Source organism: Trachemys scripta, chromosome 21 (genome assembly GCF_013100865.1).
Source record: "Trachemys scripta elegans isolate TJP31775 chromosome 21, CAS_Tse_1.0, whole genome shotgun sequence".
In the NCBI taxonomy this organism is placed as follows: domain Eukaryota; kingdom Metazoa; phylum Chordata; order Testudines; family Emydidae; genus Trachemys; species Trachemys scripta.
The window spans coordinates 321328-336881 of record NC_048318.1 but is presented as its reverse complement, the minus strand read 5'-3'; the positions used below and the strand labels follow the sequence as shown (position 1 = coordinate 336881).

General features: G+C 46.6%; 1 protein-coding gene across 4 annotated transcripts in view; it reads right to left on the bottom strand.

The window, feature by feature from the left end:
• The window catches only part of FEZ1 (fasciculation and elongation protein zeta 1), a 152224-nt gene extending 136715 nt beyond the window's left edge, over window positions 1-15509 (bottom strand). Inside the window, exons 1-2 of one of the 4 annotated variants that reach the window (XM_034754586.1) lie at window positions 15310-15509; window positions 196-544 (exon numbers count right to left, since the gene is read on the bottom strand). In XM_034754586.1, coding sequence (XP_034610477.1) covers window positions 196-506 — 311 coding nt within the window. In that variant the 5' untranslated portion in view covers window positions 507-544; window positions 15310-15509. Of the gene's footprint in view, window positions 1-195; window positions 545-5670; window positions 5736-15083; window positions 15278-15309 lie in introns of those variants that run through there. The other 3 variants (XM_034754583.1, XM_034754584.1, XM_034754585.1) reach the window with 3 other exon arrangements.
• Between the last annotated feature and the right edge of the window lie 45 nt (window positions 15510-15554).

The window sequence follows — 15554 nt, the reverse complement described above, 5'->3', positions numbered from 1 at the left end:
AAAATATTTAAAAATGCAATAAAATTTTTGAAAAACTGAAAAGAGATCCATTAGAAACCCTGCACAATGGAAAAGTCTTCAAAAATTTCATTTTTTCTTAGTTTTTATTTTTCCTTTTTTGACCAGCTTTATGCATTAAAATAAATTAAAGCCTCTTTGGGTTACATGTATTATTAGAATTTCTAGTCTACTTACTCTTCATCCTGAAGATGCTCTTCCTCCTCTTGTATCTGGAGGTGATTTTTTACAGGAGCCAGGTTCTCGGTTTTGGCATTGTAATTCCGAAAGCAGACATTCAGCTTCTCATCAAATTCATTCACCAAGTCTTCCATGGACTTGAAGCTGATAATTTCAGAGGAGAAGTTCTCAAGCTCAGAAAGGGAGGGATCTTCCAGATGCTGAGGGGATGAGCCATAAAAACAATGGGGTTTTTCTTCTCTGTCATCAACGTAGCAGGGTCTCAGATCCTCAAACTCCTCATCCAGACTCACCAGTGGGGCTTCCATCTTGGACTGGCTAAAGTGAAATCTTCAAGTCAGATTATCTAGAACAAAAAGTACATTAATGAGTCAGTAATGAGGCTTAGTATTATGCACACACTTTCTGTTTCTGCAGGCTTCAGTTCATTACTGTGGGAAGAGTAGCCCTGTCTATATTGACCATCATATCAGAACTTTCATTACAACCTGCAAAGAGTTGCTCATAGCCTTCTGAAAACTGCATTTTTGGCCTGACATTTTCTGTGTTTGATGTCAGCCAGAGATTAATTATTTTTGGAAAAAGTCTGAGCAAAATCAGTTTAGACAGGGGTTTTTTACTATGGAAAGATTTTAAAAAATAATACTTTAAGTAAACCTTTAACACACGTTACTCACACAACTAAAAAACAATTTAATTTCACAAACTGAAATTTTTCAGGCAGGCTACTCTTCATGTGAAACAGGCCTTTGCATTGTTTGCTAAAAACTAAAATACAGTTGAGATATAAACATTTCAAAAAAATTGTCATGAGTGCACATTAGAAATTTTTGCTAACTTTGGCAGACTCAATATTGTAGCTCTAGTTAACATCAAAGGGTGGGATGTTCAACAGGACTTATGCTCCTAAGTCACTTGGGTGCTTTTGAAAATCCCAACCATAGTTAATACTGACATTTCTACAAAATCTGCATTGAGAGAACATTTTAATCAGAAAACTGTAAATGATAATTATGAATGATTTCAGAACACCTTATCAGATGCCCCAAAAGCCACAATCCCAAAAATGAGGAAGAAGGATATGTGGGTTAAAAACTGACCTGGTTTAGAGGAGAAGGGAAAGCAGCTATAAAGAATTGGAAAATAATATATAACAAATGGAAGAAAGGGGAAGTTGATAGTAATGAATATAAATCAGAAATTAGGAATTGTAGAAAACTGATAAGGGAAGAAAAGGGACACACACAAAAAAATCTATGGCCAGCAGAGCTAAGGACAATGAGAAGGAGCTTTTAAAAAAAATATTAGGAACAAAAGGAATCCTGGCAATGGTATTGGTTCATTACTAGATGGAAACGGTAGAATTATCAATAAGAATACAGAAAAGGCAGAGGTGTTCAATAAAGATTTCTGTACTGTATGTGGGGAAAAACATAGTCTCATAACTTGGTGATAATACTCTTTCCTCTCGACTCATATCTCTGGACGATGTTAAAGAGAAGCTACTAAATGTAGTCATTTTTAAATAATCAGGTCCAGATAACTTGCATCCAAGATTTTGTAAAGAGTTGTCTGAGGAGCTTGCTGGACCATTAATTTTGATTTTCAATACGTCTTGGAGCACTGGGGAAGTTCCAAAAGACTGGAAGAAAGCTAATGTTATGCCAATTTTTTTAAATGGTAAATGAGATGACCTCGATAATATAGGTCTGTCAACCTGACATCGGTCCCAGGAATGATAATGGAGCCGCTGATATGGGATTCAATTAATAAAGAATTAAAGGAGGATAATATAATTAACGCGACTCAACCTGTATTCATGGGAAATTGATCCTGTCACACTAACCTGATATCTTTTTTATGAGGTTACAAATTTGGTTGATAAATGCTGTAATGTACTTCTGTAAGGCATTTGACATAGTACTGCACATTTTGATTAAAAAACTAAGATGATATCAAATTAACATGGCACACAGCCTGGGACCGCTGTGCCCCCTTAATTTACTAATCTTGATTGTCTCTCACAATGCCTTACTGGTGATAAGCAGCAAACCCCTGCAAGTGCTGTTACCTCTCAGGACAACCACGTGTGGTGCCCCACACCCAGCCAGATGGCATGATAGCTCCCAGAGCCACTCACAAATGACACAGAGAAAGGCACCAGTCACATCCCCCAAGCTCCCATCTTATACCACCGGAATGTACCCTCTAGCACTGCTCAAGCCCCTTTCGTGAGCAACGCAAGTTTATTAATTGGTTCACCACTTCATCAATGGAAAGTGGACATACACTAGCCTTTGTAGCCTGAGTAGATTTACCAAGCACTTCAGTCAAACTCACTGGTAACGATAAACACTAGAATACGTTTATTGATTACAAAAAATGGATTTTAAGTGATTATAAGTGATAGGCCAAAAGTCAGAGTAGTTACCAAAAGAAAATAAAAGATAAACACGCAGTCTAAATTCTCAACCTTATTATACTAGGCAATATCTGGACTAAGCAGTTTTTCCTCACCCCAGTCAAAACTGCAGGTTGGTTACAGTCTTTCATATGCATGCTCTGTCTGTTAGCTTGGTGACCAGTCTCCTCAGCTCCAGCATTCTTGTTGCTTTCACTGAAAGTGGGGGAAGAGCCAGGACAAACCATGAGGCCTCTATCATCTATTGAATATCCTCATTCCATGTACTTGCAGAGCACAAGTCCAGGCATGCCCAGTGGGCATTACTGCGTCATCAGGCAAGGTTGAGCAATTCCCCTGTTGTGGCCTTGTGCAAGTGAGTCACTGAATTGTAACTTCCTTGCTAGACGATGGCTGTTGATGGTTGTTTGACACCCACCCAGGCATTGGTTACCTCCCTTGTTGTTGTCTTTGGGGGCCTAGTATCTGGGAAGATTCCACAACTCACAGCATATTTTAGTGACAACCATACAACATAAGCAGGGGAGGGATAGCTCAGTGGTTTGAGCATTGGCCTGCTAAACCCAGGGTTGTGAGCCCTCTCCTTGAGAGGGTCATTTAAGGATCTGGGGCAAAATAATGTCAGAGACAGTACTTGGTCCTGCTGTGAAGGCAGTGAACTGGACTCTGACCTGTCAAGGTCCCTTCCAGTTCTACATTTCTATGACGGTTGCATAGCTTCATATGCACTAATGAATCTTACAGCTGTCAAGCAATTAAAAAAAATAGTTGTGATTAATTGCACTGTTAAACAACAGAATACCATTTATTTCAATATTTTTGGATGTTTTCTACATTTTCAAATATATTGATTTCAACTACAACACAGAATACAAAGCATACAGTGCTCATTTTATATTTATTTCCGATTACAAATATTTGCACTGTAAAAAAAAAAAATAGTATTTTTCAATTCACTTAATACAAGTACTGTAATGCAAACTTACAAACATAGAATTATGTAGAAAAAATAACTCCATTCAAAAATAAAACAATGTAAAACTTTAGCGCCTACAAGTCCACGCAGTCCTATTTCTTGTTCAGCCAATCGCTCAAACAAGTTTGTTTACATTTGCAGGAGATAATGCTGCCCGCTTCTTGTTCACAATGTCACCTGAAAGTGAGAACAGGCATTAGCATGGCCTTGTTTTAGCCATCATCGGAAGATATTTACATGCCAGATGCGCTAAAGATTCATATATCCCTTCATGCTTCAACCACCATTCCAGAGGACATGCATCCATGCTGATGATGGGTTCTGCTCAATCACAATCCAAAGCAGCGTGGATGGACGCATGTTTATTTTCATCATCTGAGTCAGATGCCACCAGCAGAAGGTTGATTTTCTTTTTTGGTGGTTTGGGTTCTGTAGTTTCCGCATTGGAGTGTTGCTTTTTTAAGACTTCTGAAAGTATGCTTCACACCCTGTCCGTCTCAGATTTTGGAAGGTACTTCAGATTCTTAAACCTTGGGTCGAGTGCCATAGCTATCTTTAGAAATCTCACATTGGTACCTTCTTTGCATTTTGTCAAATCTGCAGCAAAAGTGTTCTTAAAAGGAACAATATGTGCTGGGTCATCATCTGAGATTACTATAACAATAAATATATGGAAGAATGCGGGTAAAACAGAGCACGAGACATACAATTCTCCCCCAAGGAGTTCAATCACAAATTTAATTAATGCAGTATTTTTTTTAATGAGCATCATCAACATGGAAGCATGTTCGCTGGAATGGTGGCCGAAGCATGAAGGGGCATATGAATGTTTAGCAAATCTGGCACGCAAATACCTTGCAATGCCGGCTACAACAGTGCCGTGCAAATGCCTGTTCTCACTTTCAGGTGCAATTGTAAATAAGAAGTAGGCAGCATTATCTTCCTTGTTTGTCTTAGTGACTGGCTGAACAAGAAGTAGGCCTGAGTGGACTTGTAGGCTCTAAAGTTTTGTATTGTTTTGTTTTTGAGTGCAGTTATGTAAAAAAAAAAAAAAAAAAATCTACATTTGTAAGTTTCATTTTCACAATAAAGAGATTGTACTTCAGTACTTGTATGAGGTAAATTGATAAATACTTTTCTTTTGTTTATCATTTTTACAGTGCAAATATTTGTAATAAAAATATAAAGTGAGCAGTGTACACTTTGTATTCTGTGTTGTAACTGAACTCAATATATTTGAAAATGTAGAAAAACATCCAAAAATATTTAATAAATTTCAATTGGTATTCTATTGTTTAACAGTGTGATTAAAACTGCAATTAATTTTTTTAAAATCATGATTAATGTTTGAGTTAATCGCGTGAGTTATCTGCAATTAATCAACAGCCTTACTAACGATACACATTTAGATAGAACATTGGCTTTCAGCAGATCATATCCTTTCCCAGGATATCTCACATGGCATTCTTTATATGAAATACCACAATTATATACAAATGATGAATATGGGGGTTACAGGGCACTCCCCCAAAGTATAGTGTGTCACAAACTGACAGCTCTCAAAATGAAGAACAGGAGTACTTGTGGCACCTTAGAGACTAACAAATTTATTAGAGCATAAGCTTTCGTGGGCTACAGCCCACGAAAGCTTATGCTCTAATAAATTTGTTAGTCTCTAAGGTGCCACAAGTACTCCTGTTCTTCTTTTTGCGGATACAGACTAACACGGCTGCTACTCTGAAAGCTCTCAAAATGTTATTGTAAATGAGGAATCATCATCAAGTGGTGTTTCCAGTGGAGTCCTTCAGTGATTGGTTTGTAGCCTATACTATTTAACATTTTGATCAATGACCTGGAAGAAAACATTTTTGTACACTGAATAAGGCAGGGTAACCTTGAATTAGCTATGCATATGCAATGCAGCCCTCTTTCACTTAGAGCTAGAGCTGGGAGAATTTGTTTTTAAATGTGGTTCAGCTCAGCTGTATTCTCTCCCTTTAGTGTTTGTAAATTCAAAAAGCTTTGAAAGTGGCCTTCAAAGTTTGCTCAGATATGCACTTATGGGATCACGCACATGTATTTGCAGCATCAGTGTGGAGAGCAGAGGGGCCCCTTATGACCCTTTGCAACAGGCTGTTCTGATCTTCACTGGCAAGGGTGCTTGGTTGAGAGGAGTTTGGATGCTGGAGCTATGGTAGTATAGCTTCCAGACACAGACAGGAAGCAAATGTGACCACTTCCTTCTGCATCAGTATATGGAATGTCCATCTTGTTCATTGTGCATGTGCTCATGGACCTCACCAGTAATTGCAGCTTACAAATAGCAATAAGCCATTTCTTCATATACCTTTGAAAGAAGAGGAGCAGATTTTTGTAGATGGGAGCATACAGGTCTGGAAGCAGGGGGGCCAGGAAAGGCATGGGTTATATTTTTAATATTTATATGCATATAAAACAGTAAGGCTAAAACTTTCAAATGAGAAGGGAGAGCTACTTGGGCAAGAGCTCTCTTAGGTGGTTCACCTGCCCTATGCTGCTCCGCCTGGGCTCTCCTCACAATCCCTAGAAGCAGGTGAGGGGAATGTTCCTCTACACACACCCAGGGACTATATCACCCTAGAGATGGGAGAAGCAAGAAGGGATGCTTGGCATGTTGGTGGGGATGTCATGGGCAGCTAATGAGAAGGGTGCCTGCACTCAAGGAAATGCTGCATTGGGGGTAGGTGCCAGGCAAGGTGTGCGTGTGCCTGGGTGAGATGGCTGTCTGGTTTGGGGATGGGTTCCAGGGGCAACATTAATTGGTTTATTTGATATTTCAGGGGCCAGATTAAGGCATATATAGGCTCATGATTAGGGCCCCAGGTCCTGGAGTCATGTGATTTCTTCAGATTCTAAATGTTCATTTTTAAAAAAGGGCATTTCCAGCCTATGCAGTTGTATAGAAAAACATTAAAAAGTGGCACAATTATAACTGAACAAGTCAGAGCTGCCTGCCTGAGTATGGAGACAGTCTGAAACACTAGCTCTGCGAGGGGAACTGCCCCCATGCACCACCATGGGAGGTGTAAGCGTGCACAGACTCACCCGGCAGTGCCTCCTGCTGGTTGTCCTCAGGAATTAGCATCCACCCTCCAGAGCACCCTCTTCAGGCCAGTGTCTTGTCACCACTGCTGGCCCCCGGGTCCCTCCCAGGACCCCAGTGCCTCTTTAACTGGGTGTCACCCCCTGGCAGTATCCCCAAAGTTCTGGGTCTCCCCCTCCCAAGGGAACCCCCACCCCCTATCCCCACTTCACCTCAATCTTGGCTACTGCCCAGTCTCCATCTAGCCCCCATTCCCTGGGGCAGACTGCAGTACAAGCCACTCATCACAGGCAAAGGGATTCAGACCTGCTGCCTCTGCCTACCCCCGGGCTGCCCCGTTGCAACCCTGCACCTATTTGGCCTATAGTCAGGCCTGCAGCATGGGGCATCCCAGGCCAGAGCTCCCAGCTCCGCTGGCCCTTCCCCAGCCCTGCTCCCAATCTAGAGGTCTTGCTTAAGTCCCTACAGCCGGGCCCTTCTCCCTCTACAAGCAGAGGGAGGTTTACTGGGCTTCTGGCTCACAGCCTCTCATAGGGGCCAGCTGGGCCTGATTGGGGCATGGCCCCAGCTGAGCCTACTTTCCCCCAATCAGCCCAGGCTTCTTGCCCCAGCCACAGCCTTCTCCTGGGCTGTTTCAAGTCTTGCAGGGCAGGAGCGGGTAACCAGCCTGCTACAGAGGTTAACACCTAGATTCTCTGCTCTGGGTGGGGGGGCTTGCCAAGTCCTCTCCAGCAAGGGGCTTAGTGTGTGGCAGGAGAGAGTGCAGTGGGCCTTGTCCCCCACCCCAGCAGTTACACCCTGGCTGATGGGGTAAGTACTAGGGAGCCCCTGCTGTCACCCCTTCCTCTCTGGAAAAGGAGAGGAGACCCCTGTTGCCTCCCCTCTGTGCCAAAGGGGAGGAAGTGACCCTGCTGCCACTACTGGGGCAGAAGGAACCCAATGCCACTGCACTGCCTCTGGGAGGAGAGGGGAACCAGTGCTTCCACCTTTCAAGTGAGGAAGGATGCAGAACAGAGCCATGTTGTGCCTATGGACCCACATGACCTTAGCCTGGCATTAATTGGTGTCAGAGGTCAGACAACTGGTGAAAGAGATCTCCAGGCCAGATGGGCTACAACATGTAGGTGGGAGTCATGGCTTGGGGCACCAGAGTACTTTGGTCTTGGGAGTACTTGAGCTAATCAGTACAGGATACATTTTTCAAGCCTTGTAGTCCTTGTCCTTCTGACAAAAAGGGTTGATTTGCTGTCCTGTTCCCTCACCTCCTTCACTTCAGCTTCTGACACCACCACCCACACATGGCATCCTACTCCATCACCTCCCTCCAACCCCCTTCAAGTCATGGGCCTCTTCCACCCCTTGACTGCAGCAAATGGACTTTTTCTAACTGGTCATCCTGCAGGTCTATGTCAGTTCCTCTCCACATCCCGTCCTTCTTTAGCGTCTCCAGTCTCCCGACTCCAGGCCACCTTTCCTGCCTGCATTATCCTCCACAGACTCACCCTGGCCCAGGCAGCTGGGAAGCAAGAGATTTGGCAGCTTTGCTTTGTTAGATATGGGGCAAGCAGGTAGGGTGACCAGATGTCCTGATATTTTGCACTCCGGCTTTTTTTTTTTTTTGCTTCCGCGGCGCACACCCCCACCCCCATGTGTCCCGATATTTTGTTCTTGTCATCTGGTCACCCTACAAGCAGGTGGCAGAGGAAGTCCTCAGATGATGGGTCACATGGGTGATACAATGAGAGATGCAGGAGTTAAAGTTGCAGCATTTTTAAAGGTGACAGGATGGACACATATGTATTAAAACTCAGTGGAGGTATTTTGGTTGGCTAACTCCCAGTACTAAAAGAAAGGGGAAGGGTCAATGGGAAATCAGTCCCCAGGAACAATGGGGAGAGGTCTATGCTCTAGGTCAGCCTGATTGACAGGGCCGGTAGACTAATCAGGGAGTCAGGAGACCGGGGGGGTCCTGTCCTTGGTATGAGCTGGAATTGCCTGGCTCAGTGAGAGTGGGGCTGAGCTGGGGAGCAGAGCTGTGCCAGCCAGAGGAACCAGAAAGGCAGCCCAGGAAGCAGTTCAGTGCTGGGAGCAGAGTCACAGAAGCAGCCCACAGAGCAGACCTGTGCTGGGAGGAGAGCTGTGGCAACCAGAGCCAGGGGGGCCAATGAAGCAGCCCAGGGAGCTGGAGGCAGAGCAGCAGCAGTGCTGAGGCCGAGCGGAGCTGGGGCTGGAGCAGTCTGGAGCCGGGTGTGGTGAGCAGCTGGGGAGAGCAAGGGGGACCCTGGGCAGCAGGCCCAGCACAGGGAGATGCCCCCCACCAAGACGCCTTGCAGGCCAGGCTTGCAGGGGGATGGTAACCCCAACGGGGTGGGGGCTGACACTGGGAAGAAGGGTCCCGCCATCTAAAGCCTGAGGGCGTGTGGCCACCACCAGAGCAAGTGTCTGACCCACAGCATCCCTGCAGCACAACCAGAGCCTGAGAAGGAGGCCTGGGGCTTGTGAGGAACAGACTGAACTTCCCTTACATTCCACAGACGCTGGTTGTGATGTCCCCGTGCCACAGAGCGGGGTGATGTGTTTTCCTTTAACCTCTCCCCTTTTTCTTAATTGGTTGCTGTTTAATAAACTGTATTTGCTTTGAACTGTATGTAATGATCAGTGGGTCAGGGAAGCATCCAGTGCAGAGAGAGCACCCCGGAGTGAGGACACCCTAGCCCCTGCCCTAAGTGACGACGACAAGGTTGGGGGTCGAGCCCCACAGGAATCCTGGGCCCAGCCTTGTTGGGGCTATGAGGACTCTGCCACACAGGAGAGTGGAGGGGGAGCCCTTGAGGTCAGGCAGGCCTCTGGGTAAAGGAAGTGGGAGCGAGGACTCAGATCCTTTCACTAGCCCATTTCACCGGGGTAGTGTATAAGCCAGGAAAGTTTCCCGTAAAAGCAGGACCATTCCCCCGCTTACACATAGGCCAAGATTTTCAGAAGTGCTCAGCATGGTGGGAATTGAGCTCTTTTGAAAATCTGGTTATAAGCATCACATGGAAGCTGAGCCTTTTTGAAAACCCGGCCTATCTCAGGGTAACTGGACACTCAGTTTTACCTGGGCTGGTTTTCTGCCATGATTTCAAAATTCCTTATTGATAGTGTGGTGGTTTTGAAAATGCAAGATACCATTTGTCCATGTAGCCTGCATGAGTCTATCACAGGGTTGCTGATGGCCATAGCCCAGTCTGGCCAATGGGGCACAAGACAAATCACAGCACACCTCCCACAGCACGCAAGGACTGTACTCACAGGCAACCATAGTCACAGACAACTGCTGTTTGGCCATAGGCAAAGGTGTCTCAGGACAATGGGTTTGAGGTTGCAGATGGCACAGGGACACCGCCTTTTACAGGCTTGGCATGTGCAGAGAAATTAAACTTATTTCACTAGTTCTCTTTCTAAATCAATGTAGTCAAATCAATGCAGCAGCCCCTTTGTGTGAACACTCTTAAATCATTTTAAAAGTGACTAATACTGATGTAGTTTAACTCAATATCAAATGCACATAAAAGAGCATGGCTAATGCATCAGCTTGGGAATCAGGGGAGGAACAGGGGATTACCACTGGGTGGTGGAAAATTATGGCAAGGTACATGTCCTTCCTTAAGACTATCTTACATGGGAGTCTGCCTCTTCACTGAGGTTTCTCTCCTGTGCGTGTCAGAGCTCCAAAGAGCTAAAGATGCACCTTTAGAGAGGCCAAACCACCCTGTGCACTCCAGACTGAGTATGTGTGTATCTGTCTGCCTCATCAGTAATCACTTTCCTAACTGAACCTTTTAAACTGTTGTCTTCTTCCCCCATTTTTAAAAAAAGTGGCGGTTTTGTATTCTCCCTGCACTTTGTGTGGCTGCCGGGAGAAGTGGGGTGTAGTGGGGGAGGAAGGCCTGAACTTTTCCTTCGTCATGTGCTCTCAAGCCAGCCTGACATGCAAGTGGTCAATTGCAGGCAGAAGGGTGTTAGCTTGCTTCCTGCAAAGTTAGGGTCTTAGCCATGGCTATCTCAGAGGAAACTTACTCTGTGTATGGGAGGTCCTCTGGGCTCTAAAAAATCTAACAACATCACTCACCATATTAACCAGACACCACTGGCTGACTCCCCACCTCAATCTCCCTTAGCACAGAGAGCCCTTAGGCCCTCCTAGCAATTATTATTATTAGCGAATGCAAAAGTGGTACCATAAAGATGTAAAAAGTTCAGAATACAAAATATAAAGTAGAGAGAGAAACCAGAGATGCATGAATCAAAAAAAGAAAAATGTCCGCGGTGTCCAAAGCTGGGCATCATGTGCTTTTGTCATTCAGTAGCCTTGGGGTCAGCAGCTGGACTCTGGAAAGTCCTCCTGATACACCAGCACAGGAGGAGCGGCCATTTCAGTAGGTGTGCCTTGTATGGCCGGAGGAGCCAGCAAACCCTCACTGCCAAGCACAGCTGATCAGGCTACTGACAATTCTGGCTGTAATTCATCACAGATTGCTCTATCTAGTTTCTACAGTTCCAGAAGTGGTTAATGAACTACTTAGGGTCCTACAAGTATTTGATTTGATTAGACATTATCCCACCTAGAGGAATTCTCCCAGTTGCCTATTGTTTGCATCTAGCACACTCACTGTTTGGTTGGGTTTTTTTAAGGCAGCCAGTTGTTCCTTTGTGTTAATTTGACTCCATTGTCATCATGGTCATTATAAATAGCTCCTAATGACAAGCAGAAATTATTGTTGTGCAGGCTCTAAGTGAAGCCTCCCGCGCATAAGGGGCTGTTGCACTGATGCTGTTATTCAAATGGGCAGAGATTTCTGGTCGTTTTTAATGCAATTCATAGTTCTCTGAATTGGGCAATTCTGATATAATGACTCATTTTAACAATTTTGGGATGAATTTATTCTTCATAAAAGTGAGGGACTAACACAGCTGAATGAGAGCCCGACATCACTCAGGCAGTCATCCGTTACACTAGCTTTTACCACACTGCTCTGCCAATCCTGACCTACCCTGTCCCGCTAGTCCAGCTCTACACCCATAGCAATCCAGCCAGTGTACCACACTAATGACCTGCAGAATAGTACCTTTTACTATTCCAGTCCTTTGCGTCTCTGCCCACAAAACATTGAGGAATCCATCTTTGTACTGTACAATAACATTGTCAAAAAGATAGAGAGCATAACACCACGTTATTGACCTGAATTTCACACACATTTATCCTAAATCCTGCTTTTTTTTAAAGAGTCCACTCCAACAGCAGGAATGCCCTCCAAACTAGCATCTAGGCAGGCAGCGGAACAAGAGCATAAATTCCGATGCACTGCTTCATTGCAGATAGAGCGTCAAGTTCCCTTTTGCCAAACATGACATGACAAAAGCAACAGAAGATGGAAAACAGAAAGATGGAGAAGCCCAAAGAGCATCTAGAAAATATCCTATAAATAAGGCTACGTTTTAGTCACAGGTATTTTTAGTAAAAATCATGGACGGGTCACGGGCAGTAAACAAAAATTCATGGCCCGTGACCTGTCCATGACTTGTACTATATACCCCTGACTAAATCTTGGGGAGGGGGTGGCCCGGGGGGCGCTGCAGGTGCTCAGGCGGCAACCTGGGGACCCCCACTGGTGCTGGGTTGGCGGGGCTGGTAGGCTGCCTACCCGGCTCTGCACCTCCCCAGAAGCAGCGACCTCCCTCAGCTCCTAGGCAGAGGCAGAGGTGCGGCCATGCAGCTCTGCACACTGCATCCTCCCTGAGTGCCAGCTCCTCAGTTCCCATTGGCCAGGAACCGTGGCCAATGGGAGCTGCGGGGGTGGTGCCTATAGGCGGAGGCAGTGCGCAGAGCACCCGGGACGCACTCCCCATAGGAGCCACGGGATGTTGCTGCTTCCGAGGAACCCCCTGAGGTAAGTGCCGCTCAGACCCCTCACCCTCTCTCACAGGACAACCTCCAGCCCTGAGCCCCCCACACACAAACTCCTGCTGCTGCTGGGGGAAGGAGGTGGTGACCCGAAATTGCCCCAGCAGCAGACGGTGCGGCGGGCCGCTGCAGAAGTCATGGAGGTCAGAGAAAGCCATTAAATCTGTGACTTCCGTCACCTCTGTGACAAACTCACAGCCTTCCGTATAAGACACTGTAATTCATAGATTCATAGATTCTGGGGCCAGAAAGAACCACTGTAATCATCCAGTCTGCCCTCCTGCGTAACACAGGCCACAGAATGTCCCTGAAATAATTCCTGTTTGAACTACGGCAGATCTTTTATAAAAACATCTAATCTTGATTTTAAAATTGCCAGAGATGGAGAATCCACCACAACCTCTGGTAAACTATCCCTATGCAATCTCCCTGGGCCTCTCTGTTTGGCCCAAACTTCCCACGCTGGTTGGCTCAGGGCCCTCTTCTCCTCAGCTTCTCCCCCACCTCTCTGGTTTAACATGATTCCCCCCAACACACAATTTTGCTCAGGACTGACTTTCAAATTAGAGTGTCTCTCTACTGGATTCAGCCTCACAACATTATCTCCATGTTACCCCTTCCGTACCCTTCCATGGTACCTGCTGGGTCATTTCCAATGCTGGGATTAAGCAACCAGATCCAGCTGTAACAGCCTCCCTACAACATCAGATCCTGGAAACTGACAGTTCTCTGCTTGTATGGGGCTCAAACAGGAAGGAGACAGGTGGAGGGAGAGTCCCAGTCACTTTGCTGCAGGGAGCAAGGTGCTCTGAAAGCCAGGATGAAGAGTAACAATCTCTTACTCTCTGCCTCCCCATTCCCCAAGCAGAGAACCCTGCACAATGCTGTTCTGTTTGCACTAAGCACTTTAGGGATCACTAGGTAGTGCACTCCCAAGTGGCACTGTCAAGACATTAGTGCATTAGTGATGTTAGGTCACCTTGTTTTAAGAGCCAGGCAGCAATACTGCATCCCAGTCATCAGATAAGTAGAGATTCCCATCAAAAACACACATATTTCCCACCCCGATGGACACCCCCCCCAAATACATGCACACACAAACACCCTCCACTACACCCAAACAATCCTCAGTCTCCATACATCTAAACACCCACCTCCCATATGCTCACACACCACTAATCTTCCCCTCCAACACAAACACTAAAAACCTCCACTCACACACAACCTTCCCTCCCTGCCCACCTTCCCCCATACACACACACACACACAATCTCCTCTCCCCTCCACATAAACACACTCATTCTTGTCTCCCTGAACAGCCTCTCCCACACACATCCAACACCAATCCATACGCATGCACACACACACGCCTCTGCTTCACTTCAGACACAACCCCCTCCATGTACACTTTCCTGCCCCCATAAAGCCTCATTCCTACACAACAAAGCCTCCTGCCCCCCAGTCAACACACTGACTTCTGCTTTACCCCACCACAACCCCACTCCACATACCACTCTCCTCCACATACACCCCCCAATTCTCAGTCATCACCTATATATATATATATATATATAATCCCCTTCTCACCATCCTTACACACACACACCAAAACCCCATCCCCTCACACGCACTTTCCCATCTGCATTCTCACACACAGCCCCTCTCCCCCATCCTTCACAATCCTTCCCCTGCATCAACACATGCAGACAAAAAAATTTTCCTTGCACAAGCCTTTGCCCAGTGCACACGTACCTTCCTCGCACACCTGCAGAGCCCTCCTCTGTACACACACAAAGATCCCCTTCTGTACATACACACACAGTGCCCCCCTGTACACATACAGAGACACGCACAGACACAGTCTGTCCTGTGCGCACACACACAAACATACAGCCCCCTTGTATATACACACAGACACCACAGACACACACACACAGCCCCCTTGTGCACACACACAACCATCCTGTACACACACACACAAACACACCCAGCCTGTCCTGTACACACACAGACACACAGATCCCCTTATGTACATACATACACATACACAGCCCCCGTGTACACACACACACACACAGAGCCCCATCTGAATTTCCACACAGACACACAGCCCCCTGTACACACACACACACACACACACACACACACACACTCGGCCCCTCTGTGCACACACACACACCCTGTATACACACACGCAGCCCCCCTGTACACACACACACACAGCCCCCCCGTACACACACAACCCCCTCTTTATATCTACACACACAGCCATACACACACACACAGCCCCCTATGTTCAGCCACACACACAGCGGCCTGTACACACACACACACTCAGCCCCTCTGTACACACACAACCCCCCTGTACACACACACACAGCCCCCCAGTGCAAACACAACCCCCTCTTTACATCTACACACACACACACACACACAGCGGCCTGTACACACACAGCCCTACCTCCGACACAATGGCTCTGCGCAGGGCGAGGAGGGGGGTGCTTTCAGTACCACGTTTGCGCGTTGGTTTGCCGGCCTGGGGGGTCCCGTTTAGCCCCGGGGACCCGGCAGGCGCTCGCCAGACAATGGGGACGGGTCAGGGGCTGCTTCTCGGAAAGCGGAGTCGGGCCCCCAGCATCCGCACGATCAATTCGGCCGCCGCTCGAAGGACAGAGACAAGCACGCACCTGAGGTGTGGTCCGGGGGTTAGCAAAGAGCAGCCGGGGAAACGCAAGGTCCCTGGCTCAGATCAGCATCCCTGGGAGCTGTAGAGAATGTAACGGAATCAGCGAGCCGCTGCCTGCCTGGAGATAGGGCTGTTCCCAGCCGTCTGCCTCCCCTCTGCAGAGAGCCGTGTGCGCTCAGCCCTTCCTCATCAATATGCATTAGCTTCAAGACACTGACAACAGCACGGCAGTCTCTGCTTCAGATT